The sequence below is a fragment of the Amphiura filiformis genome, chromosome 17, assembly GCF_039555335.1.
Source record: "Amphiura filiformis chromosome 17, Afil_fr2py, whole genome shotgun sequence".
Classification (NCBI taxonomy): domain Eukaryota; kingdom Metazoa; phylum Echinodermata; class Ophiuroidea; order Amphilepidida; family Amphiuridae; genus Amphiura; species Amphiura filiformis.
In genome coordinates this window covers 57,626,500-57,640,568 of record NC_092644.1, presented here as the reverse complement: position 1 = coordinate 57,640,568, position 14,069 = coordinate 57,626,500, and the positions used below count along the sequence as shown (strand labels likewise).

General features: G+C 36.9%; 1 protein-coding gene across 1 annotated transcript in view; it reads right to left on the bottom strand.

The window, feature by feature from the left end:
- The window catches only part of LOC140138041 (exportin-4-like), a 221,547-nt gene that overhangs the window by 64,289 nt on the left and 143,189 nt on the right, over nt 1-14,069 (bottom strand). Inside the window, exon 10 of the mRNA XM_072159880.1 lies at nt 10,884-11,060. Coding sequence (XP_072015981.1) covers nt 10,884-11,060 — 177 coding nt within the window. The remainder of the gene's footprint in view (nt 1-10,883; nt 11,061-14,069) is intronic.

Sequence of the window (14,069 nt, the reverse complement as noted above, 5' to 3'; positions counted from 1 at the left end):
CTTCCAATGATATGGGTAGTGAACACCACGGATAGTAAATATTCATGCAAAACATACTTTTTTTTTCATTTTTGTGAAAAACATTTTTTTTTTCATTTTCAACCAATTTTACAAGTTGACCTCAAAAGACCTTTGACCTCAGTATATGACTGTGAACACCACCAATAGACGTGGGATCCCATAGTGCAGCTATGAACCACATTTGGTTGCAATATGATTTGAACTGTTCATATGAGAATAAATTTTAACCAAAAGCATTTCATAATTGTTGACAGACCACACACACAACCCTCACCCCGACGGACACACACCCACACCGACTGATGGGCGGACACACAACTCATGATGCCATAAGGTCTTTTCCTTTGGACGACATAAAAAATGAGGTGCGATTTTCCAATTTATGTAATTCAAGAATGGAGGGATAAATTTTCAATAAAAAAATACGTGGTAGCTTCTTTATTACTCAAAAACATAAAATATTTCATTCTGTTTCATTGTGACATAAAAATACTCCAAAATTAAATATTGAGATGGTACAGTTCTTTGAGAGACACCCTGGAACTGGTCCTTCAACATGTAACTTCCATTACCATGCAATGTTTGCCCAACCATTAGGCCTACCTTATGCAAAGTCTGGTTTCTACCAGTAGCAGCAAAATGATTCCTGTAACATTGATAAATGGTCCAAGAATGATTTGTGGAAAGAATGTGCTGTATTAGCATGATTAGTTCGGGTGTGCGGTTGGTGGCAAATGCAAAGAATGTTAATGTTGTCAATGCATCAAGTGGCAATGGATTATGTGAATACGAGGTACTCCCAAGTCTTCTTGATCTATTTATGTCATGAACATTTTTCTGAAACCTCGTTTTGTCTCAATCAAAGAGATTAGAACCAAAGAGAACTGATTTATGGATGCCCTGTGAGTAACACTATGGTAAATTTGCTATCAAAACTAGTGAACTGCAAGCATTTATAGGCAAATCACAAATCAAATGATAATTTGGATCTTTATGGCCGTTGCAGCAGAGGAGCATGACCTAATGATGTTTGGATGCAAATATTGAGACCAATAAAGCTGACACACAAGAAGAATGGTATGGGGTCTATAAAGGAGATCACATGGCTTGATATAAGGGATGTCAATTGTTTTGGGAGGGGAAAATGCCTAGAACTAGAAAAATAATCAGGTGGTACACACAACCATGGTGGAGTTGGTTCTCTTTGGGTCTAATATCTTTGGACTTGACATAGATATCTACATCATGCTTTAGGAATAAGATTAGGCTTTGGGTTTTAATTTAGGATCAGGGTTAGGGTTCAGATTATAGAATCTGGATAATCCTGGATTAGAAATAGACTTTCATAAATCAACTTTCCTTGTCAAACAGAGAAACCTTTATTCCTTTAAATCACCATAATGACTCATCAGAAATGACCATCTGATCTTCTTTCAAACAGGTTTCTAAATTCTAGTATTGGTTATTCTATTACAGTATACCAAATTTATGTGGATACTTTCTGAAGTCCTCAGATTTAAGCATGTCAAGTGAGTGAAAACTCTGTTTGGTTGTGAACAAGTTAACTTTGGAAGTTTTTGAACACAGACCACCATAAAAACAGATTTGCCTGTGTCAACACCAGCAAATCTGTTTATATTTGCTCAATTTGACAGTAAGACCTATATCTTTATTTTTCAATACACCATGAACATAATTGAACTTCAGATACTCATCCTAAACCAGTAGCGTAAACATAATCCCCATGATATAGGAGATACACACACTCAAACCCAATGTGGTGTGCCACACCATTTACGTAATGTGTCAGCAACTGGAGCGCAAGTAATAATTAATATGCACACTGTGTGGTTGGTCTGTCCCTAGCCTCCCTGGGGGGAAAACAAAAACTAAACAAGATAGGAATATATGAAGAGGTGACAATTGCGGGGAAAGACAAGATGATAGGCAGGTATCGATTTTTAAGGGTACACTTTGGTCTTCCATAGCATATCTGTGATATCGTCAGCAGATAGCAATTAATACCCAATATACGTGCTGTCTTCAGTAGATAGTAATTAATATCCAATATCTGTGCTGTCTTCAGTAGATAGCAATACACAATATTTGTGCTGTCTTCAGTAGATAGCAATTAATACCAATATCTGTGCTGTCTTCAGTAGATAGCAATTAATACCAATATCTGTGCTGTCTTCAGTAGATAGCAATTAATACACAATATCTGTGCTGTCTGCAGTAGATAGCAATTAATACCCAATATCTGTGCTGTCTTCAGAAGATAGCAATTAAAACCAATATCTGTACTGTCTTCAGTAGATAGCATTTAATACCCAATATCTGTGCTGTCTTCAGTAGATACCGGTAGCAATCAATACCCAATATATGTGCTGCCTTCAGTAGATAGCAATTAATATCCAATATCTGTGCTGTCAGTAAAAATAAAAAATAAATGTTGGCAATTAATATACAATATATGTGCCGTCTTTAGTAGATAGCAATTAATATTGCAATATATGTGCTGTCTTCAGTAGAAAGCAGTTAAGATCCAATATCTGTGCTGCCTTCAGTAGATAGCAATTCAGATCCAATATCTGTGCTATCTTCAGTAGATAGCAATTAATATGCAATATAAGTGCTGTCTTCAGTAGATAGCAATTATTGCCCAATATACATGCTGTCTTTAGTATATAGCAATATCAATATCTGTGCTGTCTTCAGTAGATAGCAATTAATACCCAATATCTATGCCATCTTCAGTAGATAACAATTGATATTCAATATAAGTGCTGTCTTCAGTAGATAGCAATTAAGATCCAATATCTGTGCTATCTTCAGTAGATAGCAATATCCAATATGTGCTGTCTTCAGTAGATAGCAATTAATACCCAATATCTGCACTGTCTTCAGTAGATAGTAATTAATACCCAATATATGTGCCATCTTCAGTAGATAGCAATTAATACCAATATCTATGCTGTCTTCAATAGATAACAATTAATATACAATACCGTAAACGTACGCCTATGACGCTATGGGCTCCCTTGACATAACTGTAATTTTAGACACAAACTAAAAGTGCCCTCCCATAAAAATCCCACCAGCAAATAAGGGCATGTACCCTTAATTCTTGTTGGGATTTTTAGGAGGGAGCTCTCTATTTGTACATGAAATTTACCCCAAGGCAAAGGAGCCCAGGTGCGCCATTAGGCGAACGTTTACGGTATAGGTGCTGTCTTCAGTAGATAGCAAAAACCCCATGTCTATGCTGTCTTCAGTAGATGGCAATTCATATGCAATATAAGTGCTATCTTCAGTAGATAGCAATATCCAATATGTGCTGTCTTCAGTAGATAGCAATTAATACCCAATATCTGCACTGTCTTCAGTAGATAGTAATTAATACCAATATATGTGCCATCTTCAGTAGATAGCAATTAATACCAATATCTGGGCTGTCTTCAGTAGATAGCAATTAATACCCAATATCTGCACTGTCTTCAGTAGATAGCAATTAATACCCAATATCTGTGCCGTCTTCAGTAGATAGCAATTAATACCCAATATATGTGCTGTCTTCAGTAGATAGCAATTAAGATCCAATATCTGTGCTGTCTTCAGTAGATAGCAATTAATACCCAATATCTGTGTCATCTTCAGTAGACAGCAAATTAATACCCAATATCTGTGCTATCTTCAGTAGAGAGCAAAAACTTATTTGTGTTATCTTCAATAGATAGCAATTAATACACCAAATCTATTATGTTGTCTTAGTATAAATTAATACTAATAATTAAATGAAAAACTTGATATCCACTCAACTTCAGGAAAGACCTTTCCCCCTCCCATTTCTGACACATTTTAATTATGATATATGATATATAGGTATGTCACAAGGAACTAAAACAAGTTCACACTGGAGGTCTTGTGTAGGATCAAAAGCATAGATTGTAATTTAAGAGATTTGTACTTAAGAGATTACTCCAAATTTTGACTCGCAACTAATATTGCAACTACTTCCCAATAAGTTCCTTGACATTACAGCTTAAAGTAAATTTACAGAATCAAGCTAGTATGAACATAAAGGAATACACAGATATGATGACATACTCAACAAACTTGTACATAAGCCCTAAATTCAATATGATAGTTATATTCAGCTTACCCAGTGGCATTTCACATTCATGTCAAGACAATTTTTAATGCTGTGATAATGCACTGGAGCAGAAGACAATTATAGCCGTAAACTTGCAAATTACTTCAAGTGCAAGAACCTTCATGTTTTTATGATGCAAGGTGAAGAATAATGAAACCAGAATTATGAAGACATTAAGCCGCATTATGAATCTTAAAAAGTGCATTGCGCTCACGAGCTTGCACACCCACTTCAGATGCTAGTCTGAGAATGTGCATTTCATAAGACGGCAACAAATTCACTAATATTTTATGGAAATGGGAGTAAACGGAGTCATGGCTCATGTAGTTCTCAAACATGATAGCCGAGGGTTTGCCTTGCTGGGGAGGGAAGACCTTGAAAAACTTTCACTTGAAGTCATCTCCGTTTTCATGCTCTAGATTTATAGGTAAAATATTTATAAGATAAAATGTCTGTTCTACATACTAAAGATAGCAATTCAAGATCATCAGAATGTAGCAGTGATAGTGCTGTGTTTATAGTAAGCCTGTCCATAAATAACAAATTAACTGTAACGTCTGTGCACCATTTGGGAAAGGCCTGGAACAAATAAAGAAATTATTTGGTAGGCAGAGAGGTTTTGTTGTTGTTTAAAGCTAGCATTTGTGTATTATAATGTTTATGTTTTATGGTATAGAGCTGGGTAACATGGATAAATTCAACTGGACAGACAAACTGGTAATAATAGACTTTGTCCTTACACCAGCTGTTCTGGCAAGTGACAATTTCAATATTATTGTGAAATATGATGACTGTAATGACATTAATATTGATCATAATGATATCTGATGATCGCATTACCATCCTCACTTTTGCAAATTAAAAAAAAGTATGCTTGATTATGTAGTTGGATGGTGATTTATTAGGACTTGTGACATTGTTGACCATTATTAGAAAATGTAGTCAAAGGATATTGAACATGGTGTGAAACTGTGCACAACTCAGGCAAAAATGGGCAGGATCGTAAATGGAGAAACAGCCAAAAATCTGCCTGGGATGATTTTTTCACAATTTGGGGTTGTTGCGAATTTGTGATGTTATAATGTTAAAAATATTGTCTGATAGTTTCAGACCAGATTTTAAAGGCAGATATCTTATTTTCCAATTTTATAATACCATAACTTACAAACTCAATATCTTCGCTTAGGAATATCCGATTTCATTGGGGAAAACAACGTTGTGGAGAAAAATATCTCTATATTTAAGATATGTAAAAACCTCAAAATTGATAACCTGCCCAAAAGTGTCTCCTTTTGACATGGCACGTTACAAATAATGGGCAATGAAATATAGCCTCTTGTTATCTATTGCAGGGCTGTTATGTAGCATGGGTGTTAGGGAATACCATAGCCACTCCACTTTCTGAGTTATTTGTTATCCTTTTTGTCCCACCAGAAAGGTAACTTGCCAAAGAACAGGGGCAAGAGGCAGTTCTGTACCAGGCAAACATTTCCAAGGGTGGCAAAATTGTAAATTTGTCCAACACTTGTTGGTTACCTCATCATTACTGAACATTGAATTGTCACCTCCCTTCTTGAAAATATGGCATCCAAAAAAGAATGTTAATTTCAATGGCCATATAATTCATAGCCTCCCCTATGAGTTTTCCATCTAATTGACACTGCTCATTAGCACCGGTGTTGGCTCTCCTTTTTCTCATCTCATTCTTCCTGACTTTGTTATCTCTCCTGGGAGTATACTGAGATGGATGACATTACCGTGTCCATGCACATGAGATGGGGAGCTAGTGCTGGCTAGTCAGGCTGCGCTTTGATGGATTACCTACGCAGGCTCAAATGTTAACGAGTGAAGGCGGGAGTGCCCTCCTGGTCACGATGGACTTACTTGACAAAAGACATGTGCTGAAGTGAATTAAAGCAGAAGTTAAGTTTGTGTTCTCAACTTGAACTTGTTTTTTTACCAATAAGGCTACAAGAACTGTTAATGTTAGAAAAACAAATAACAAAAATGATATGTATCCTGGAAAAGGGCAAAAGTTTCATCATTAATTGAAAGTTGTTGAGCTGTGTAACTTGTATGGATGTTGTGTATTTGTGCTGTGTTGTGGCTCCAGAACCAGGGTACTGGCCCTAATAATTTTGGTGACCACAGGCTAAATACCACAGTGCAGTAAATTCTGCCTCATATGGATGCCTACCCCGATTAAATTTTCGGAGCCTATATATTGTGTTATCCTCGCTCCTTGTGGTGTGTCCCTTACTAATGCCTGATGTATAATCCACAATGTGATTTGTGTTAACCCTCTTCCGGTTTTGTTGAGGAACTACTCCCCCTGTGATGTAGCCCTTATTGTATGCTTAATATATTTTCTACAATTTAATTTGGTGTGGCTTTGTGAGATAATGGTTGTACTTTCAGAAGGTAGTGGGGATAATTTGAATGGATGGAGCACTTATAGAGCTACTTATTAAGGGTCCGTGAAGGTCTAGGTCCAACAGGGATAAAACAATGTCTCTATATTTTATAAGTTTGTCAAATTGACTACTCCCAACTCTGAAGTGTAAAGGTATTTTGCGAGTTACGAGTTCGAGTTGCGAGTTGCGAGATGCGAGTTGAAAATCTGCGAGTTGCGAGTTGAAATTTGCGAGTTGCCAAGGGCTGTTGCGAGTTGATTTGCGAGTTGCGAGTTGGTATTTGCGAGTTGCCAAGGGTAGTTGCGAATTGATTTGCGAGTTGCCATTTGCGAGTTGAAATTTGCGAGTTGCGAGTTGAAATTTGCGAGTTGTGAGTTTACATTTGCGAGTTCTTCCAAGTTGCTAATTTGTCAAATTTTTACAGAAATTGTTTTACCCCCTATTGGAACTAGACCTTCATTGCCTGTATGACCATCATCTATGATTCCCTGTTCAAAGCATACCTCAAGCTCAACCACATCACAGTGCTAGATTATTTTAAATTATATAATGAGATGTAGTGGGGTATCAAATTTTCCAGACAAATGGATAGAAAAGTTCAAACATGTGCTACTTTATTAGTAGTTTCCTTCTCAAAATTTGACAAAATATAATGTTCACCAGTTTTGTTATAAAAAGAGCAGTCCTGAGAGAGTAGTGAGCTTTTTAAACAGAGGAGAAACAATCAACACTCACATGTGAACTAAAGATTCATTTTGATCATGTTGATAGGTGACCTGACTCTATGATGGGTTGCATTAACAGTTATCACTTCAAATTGTTTTTATGAATAGATGTCCTATTGAATTCCTCATCTCTTTAAACAACACCTCTGAACTCGATCCAGCCACCTGGAAATCTAGGTGAAATTTGAACACAGAAAATACATTACAATTTACAATGTATCAGTTATAACATGTACCAGGTAGCACAAAGGTTTCATACAGTTACATGTATGTACAATGTAGGATGGGGTATGTGTTACGTACTTATGTACACCTGTGCAGTCAGGGCCAGATTTACTGATTTAACACATGCACACATTATGGCTGTGTACACTAAAAATTTAAAAAAAAATAAATAAATAAATAAATGTTGGTGATTTAACATGTGTTTCTGCTAGGCATGACCTAATTATCAGCACACTTCAACGATTCCACTGCCAGTAGGATATATCAGAATATTTCCACTCCACCAAGTCAGCAACTGATGCGACTTAGATTGTGATTACCCCCAGCAGCCCCCCATTTTACACCTGGGTGGAGTAAAGCAATTGGGAATTAAGCTATCTTGCTCAAGGACGCAACACATTGGCCTCAGTGGGGCTTGAACCCGCATCCTTTTGATTATGATGCTCGCACCCGAACCATTGGGCAACCGTGCTTCCCATACACGATACATAAATAGGATTGGTTCAAATTCATCTCTATTTGCAGTCTTTGATATAATGTTCATAACTTTAATTTTGAACATGGACTTGGACTGAGTCAGGACTTGAGCTGGACTCGGACTTGGCTCAGACTTGGCACCCTGGTCTGGAGTCCGAACTCTGATACAAAAGGACTCAGACTTGGCTTGGACTCAGATTTGAATTGACTCGACTCAGCCGAGGTAGACTCGGGCACAAGTCTAGGTAATTCATAACCTTTTTGTGCAGATGTGAGAGAATCAATGATGCATGAAACCACTAGAGCTCTTTCCTGTTTTAGGCCTATATGTAGCACAGGCTCTGTGCTGTACTCTAATACCTATGATGATCCAAGAATATATTCCTCTAATAGTAGCCCTTGCTTCACTTGCAACCAAGATGAACGCAACCCAGCTTGATAGTATACTAAAGCAACAGAGCCCAAAAGTAGTGCTACACAATGTGTACTTGTAAAACATCATCCCAAAGTCTGCTGCAACTTTAATATCGGCCTATCATACATGTGTCATAAGGAGAAATATTTTCAAAGCAACTGTCAATACTCTCCTGTGCACATAGTCTTTAATTAAACGCCCATATACATTGTAAGTAAGGTGATGCGATTTCATTTCAGAATGTGAAGAATAATTATTATGTTGACATGTGTTGAATTTGTGAACAACTCGCAAATCTCAAAACTCTTCTTAGCAACTCATAAAATTTCACCTTGCAACTCGCAAATTTCTACTACTTAACTCGCAAATTTCAACTCGCAAATGTCAACTCGCAACTCGCAAACCAACTCGCAACTTCCTTGACAACTCGCAAATTTCAACTCGCAACTCACAAATTTTAACTCGCATCTCGCAACTCGCAACTCGAACTTGCAACTTGCATCTCGCAACTCGCAACTCACAACTCGCACTCGCAACTCGCAACTCGCACATTATCCAAACCCGAAAGAACTCACAAATGTCAACTTGCAACTCTGAATAACTTGCAAATGTCAATTCACAAAAACTAAATCGCAAATCAACCCAAAACTAAACTTGGCAACTTGCAAATTTCAACTTGCAACTTGTGTCTTATCCCCTCTCCCTGGTGGGTGTGGAGCAATATAATCTCTCTAGTGTGGCCTTAATAGTGTGATGCATACCCTCCAACATGACTATGTTGTATTATTCTGGAGTAACTCTCATTTACATTCCTCACTATTTTTGATTATTTATCTGATCCCTGAAGGCATCCAAGTGTCCATTAAAACAAAATGATGCTAAACCTACATAAAATCATTGAAATTCCATAAAATTGCTTGCTTTTGTGTACTCCGCAAAGATACCAAGCACCATGTACCATACAGGTAACACGAACTCCCAGTGCATCAACACGTTCTAAACAAATTATACGGAGCCCAGCCGCAAAAGCTGAAAGGGCAATGACCAGACTCGGCAAACATCGTCTACCTACCCTACCTTACCTGCCTGCCACCTTAACTATTCCTTTATAACTAGGCTATAATATATTCTATAAACCTTTGTATACGTGGCTACTGGGCACCATTGTACCAAATATCACCAAATCAGTATGGTTTTAAACAAAATTTCAACACCTATTTCAAGAATCACTGAACCAATACCAAACATGTTAGTACTCATTTGAATGCATTGTTCACATAGATGTCAAATACCATGATGAAAATTCAAATTTTTGATTTTCTACTTGGTAAAATATTTGGTTTGATCGACCATTTATAAGATTCCGTGGAATGGGTTAAAGCTTAAAAGACATGGAAGTGCCTGCAAGTTAATCTAACACTATTTTGATTGGCTCAATACTTCCCATGCTAATGGTTCAATTTCAAGCACTTTACCAGGCTGGACAATGACATTCTGCATTCATAATGGGTATTTTTTTGTACATGCCACCAGTTAATTCATGCTTTTTTTGATCCAACGCTGTTCTTATGAAAGCTGTAATCCTTCATTTGATTTTTTGCTTGTTTATTTGAGCTTAACTTCAATTACTTTTAATGCTATAGAAAGGACTAACACCTTTATTTTGATCATAAAAAAATCATTCATATTGTGAATATCACCAACTTTTATGCATGCATCGAGGAACAATGTTCCTACATCGATAATGAGGGTAATAACCTGAAAATATTTCGTAAGACAGAATTTATACTTCAGTCGCCGATAGTTGACCGAGATCTGACCAATGAGCTGGATTGGTTCAGGCTGCTTTGGAAAGAACCACCCAATCAAAAATCTACTTGTTGCTAATGACTGAGTGTAATTCAGTTACAGTTACAATCTGCATTGTACAGATTCCTATTGCGGCCACCTGCGCAGGTGCACCATCGCCAAGGTACTATGCGGTACCAGAGGAGTACCACTGTAGTATCAGTGCAGTACCACTGCTGGTGGATCCTGTGCAGTAGCAGCATAATGTGTACACGTACTGTGTGTACCAGTGATGTACCTTGGTGATGGTGTACCTATATTATAGTTATACCGCAATAGTCTTGTAGTGTATATTAATTTCTGTGCCACCTCAACACACATTCTTCATGTGACGTCACCAAAGAGCAGAGATGCCACTTGCCTTGGAAGCCTGCTACATATGCGTAATTGTGTTAAATTTTGTTTTTTGTCTCCAAATGCATTTTTGACTTAGGGGAATTTGACAAGACCGCAAACTTCACAGGAAGTTGCTGATCTTGGTGGCCCAAATCATTCCATAAATCATTCCACCAGTTCGAGATCGGCATAAACCCTAACCATCCTACATGTATTTAAACCATCGCAGCCAGGTGCACCATCGGTTAAACATTTATAAACTGCCCTACCTTGTTTCTGGTGCCATCAGGTGCAGCCAGATGACATTGGAGATAGCAGTTAAAGACCTCGGCAGCATGTGACTTGAAGAATCCAGCAGGAAAACGCTCTGCATCCATCAACAGTGTTGTCCAGCATTCCAGCAACTGGTCAAAGGCCTCCATATAAACGTGGTCATCTTTGTGCAGCTGCAAAAATAGAAAATTAGGAATAATAATTACTTAAAAAGTCAATTAGGAATGTGTAAGCAAGTTTTTGACCTACGATCTGTGTTTTGACACACCTGCTGAAGTTACATTAGCTCTGGAGCTGACCAGTTCCTAATTTTGGTGGCCATAGGCCAAGTACTATAGACACTCCCAATCATTTTGGTGGCCAAGTACCACAGGGCCCCCAATATATATGGCCTCATACGGATGGCCCCTATGAGTTAAATGAATTATTGGCATAAATTGATAATATCCTGGGTGACGATATTAACCAGTAAATTTAAAAATAATAAATAATATGTGCACTTCTGTAATGTTTTACATTATAACCAAAAAGCTTCACAATGAAAGCTTATTTGTACAGAAAGAAAGTTTATAATAGCCTTTAATCTGTCAAATTCACAGAGACCATAAGATTTTTTAGAGAGTTTATTGGTTTAATGTAGAAATAACAACACAACAACTGAACGCACACTCTATAACTTGGTACTTGGCATGCTTAGGGGGTTATTGATAAACAGTAATTTTGCACATCTACCTTAAGGGATCCAAAATGAGCGTTTATTGCGTTTCGACAGTATTTTTTGTGGGACATGAGAGCACCTCAGACCTATCGAATTGCATTCTGAATCTGAAGCATGTCTTTCTGATATCAAATAATTTTCATTTTTTAAATCACAATATAATACAAATTTTATGACAAATTATAAAAATTGATATTTTTCAAATTTTGATATATAACAGTCCTCGAAGTAAATTATATAAATCTAATGATATATTCTTAAAGTGTATGTAGCAGGAGGAAAAGCCGACGGTCAATTGAAAATTTTGACCTTTCATATTGAAGATATGGATTTTTTTCCCAAAAAGACCTAATTTTTTTGGTGTTTTGGGAAAAAAATCCATATCTTCAATACTGAAAAGGTCAAAATTTTCAATTGATCGTCGGCTTTTCATCCCACCTACATACACTTTAAGTATAAATCATCAGATTTATAAAGTTTACTTCAAGTACTGTTAAATATCAAAAATATCAATGTTTAATGATTTGCCATAAAATGTGTATTAAAAATAATTTCAAAAAATCAAAATTATTTGATATCAGAATGACATTCTTCGTATTCAGAATGCAATTCGATATGTCTGATGTGCTCTAATGTCCCAAAATAAATACTGTCCAACGTTCATACCCCAGCCCTTAAACAATGCAAGGACTGGAAGAGTGGCAAAAATGAACTGACATAGTCTGTCAATTAATGTTATAAGGCTCTATTGGTTTAGCTTAAAAATAACAATACAACATCTGAACACACACACTTAAACCACTTCTTTCAAAACATTACCAGATTTTGCATCAAGTTGTATTTATTTTGAAAACAGCTCTACCATTAAGACCAGCTTATACAGTGCAGTGTGTGGTCATGAGGGTAGATAGAAATAATGTGTCATTTATTTTCATGGCTATGTTATTTTTGAAACCCAAAGCTTGTACTTCTATAGTTTGCAGACATTGTTTCCTCCATTTTGCAACAGGGATGATGATGAACGATATTACATTGAGTTGAAAAGATAGGCTTTTTTTTCACCACATTACGTGCTGAAAATAGCTGGGCATAGATCGTTAGCTCTCTTATATCTTTCCTATTTTCCTCAGGCAACCAAGGAAAAAAAACTGTTCTGACCCAGGTTTTAAACAATTGGGGGATTTTTTTTCCCTCCGCATTTTTTTTTGGGGGTATTCCAAAAAATTGTAAAATATTTACAGATTTTGTTCTGATTTTTAAGATCATTTGCAAAAACGCCAGACCGAACAACCCAACTCTAATAACCTGTCTGTCCGTAGAACAGGTTTTTTTGGCGTCACCTAAGTTACACTTTGACAGTAGTTTACATCCAAAGAGATATACTTTAATTTTCAGCACAGACATTTTCGAGCAACAGTCATGAAAATTGTTGCATGAAAAAATGATTTACATCCATTTAGCTTAAGTAGTGGGCAAGAAGTCCTCATCAACTTCTTAAGATTAGTCAGCAACTGTTTAAGTCTTAGTCCCTTAAGCAAGGCTAGCTTTCATCACAGTAAAGGAGACCACAGTGAAAGGACAAACAGGCCTGCAGCAAAGGAAATGATCAACTATGAAGGAGAAGTGAATGAATGCGCAGCTGAAGTGAGTGCCCTGTTCAATTTGTGATGGGACAATGAGGGTCTCTAGCTCTGGAAAGGAAGTCAACTAAACATGCGAGAATGTCAATCAAACATATCAAGAACCACTAGTTCAAATGTATTTTTCATTACAGAATGTACTGTTTGATAGAGTGGATGCATGTTCTTGTTATAATGCAGAATAGTTCTTGTGAAGGCCGGATATATGCCCGGGGGGGCCACTCAAATATAATGATGTAAGCATGCGTGACCAAAAAAACGTGTGAAAAGGGGTGTTTTTTCTTGGTTGAGCACGTTACGCGCGTGACGCGTTAAGGGGCAAAAAACGCTGATTTTCATGAAAAGGGGTAGTTTGAAAATCATTTGTAACGCATTTAGGGTACCATTTTAATCCGCTTTTCAAATCTGCTGACACTCCGATCCCGGAAAGTTTATTCACTCGCGGGAATTCCCCGTTCGTAGAAATGTTTACAGTATACTCCAAATCTATAAAGTGTCACGGTGTTATGCAAATATTTCATGACGTGTTATATGTGATTTAATCATGGCCTCGTACTTCTATGTAAAATACCGTTTAGAATAAAAAACATGCATATTCATTAATGACATCATATAAAATTTGATGGGTATATAGTTCAGTGGACAGACGATCGACGAAAATATCGTGTGTTGGCCTACTCGCCGACATCATCCGAATTTCAAAAAGATTTTCAGGACTTTATAGATTCCTCATGCATTATTTATTACTACTGTAGTAGATTTGTGAGTTTTCTCCACTGAAAAATGTAAACCTTCTCTGGATTACTTAATGAAAATTTGCGGTA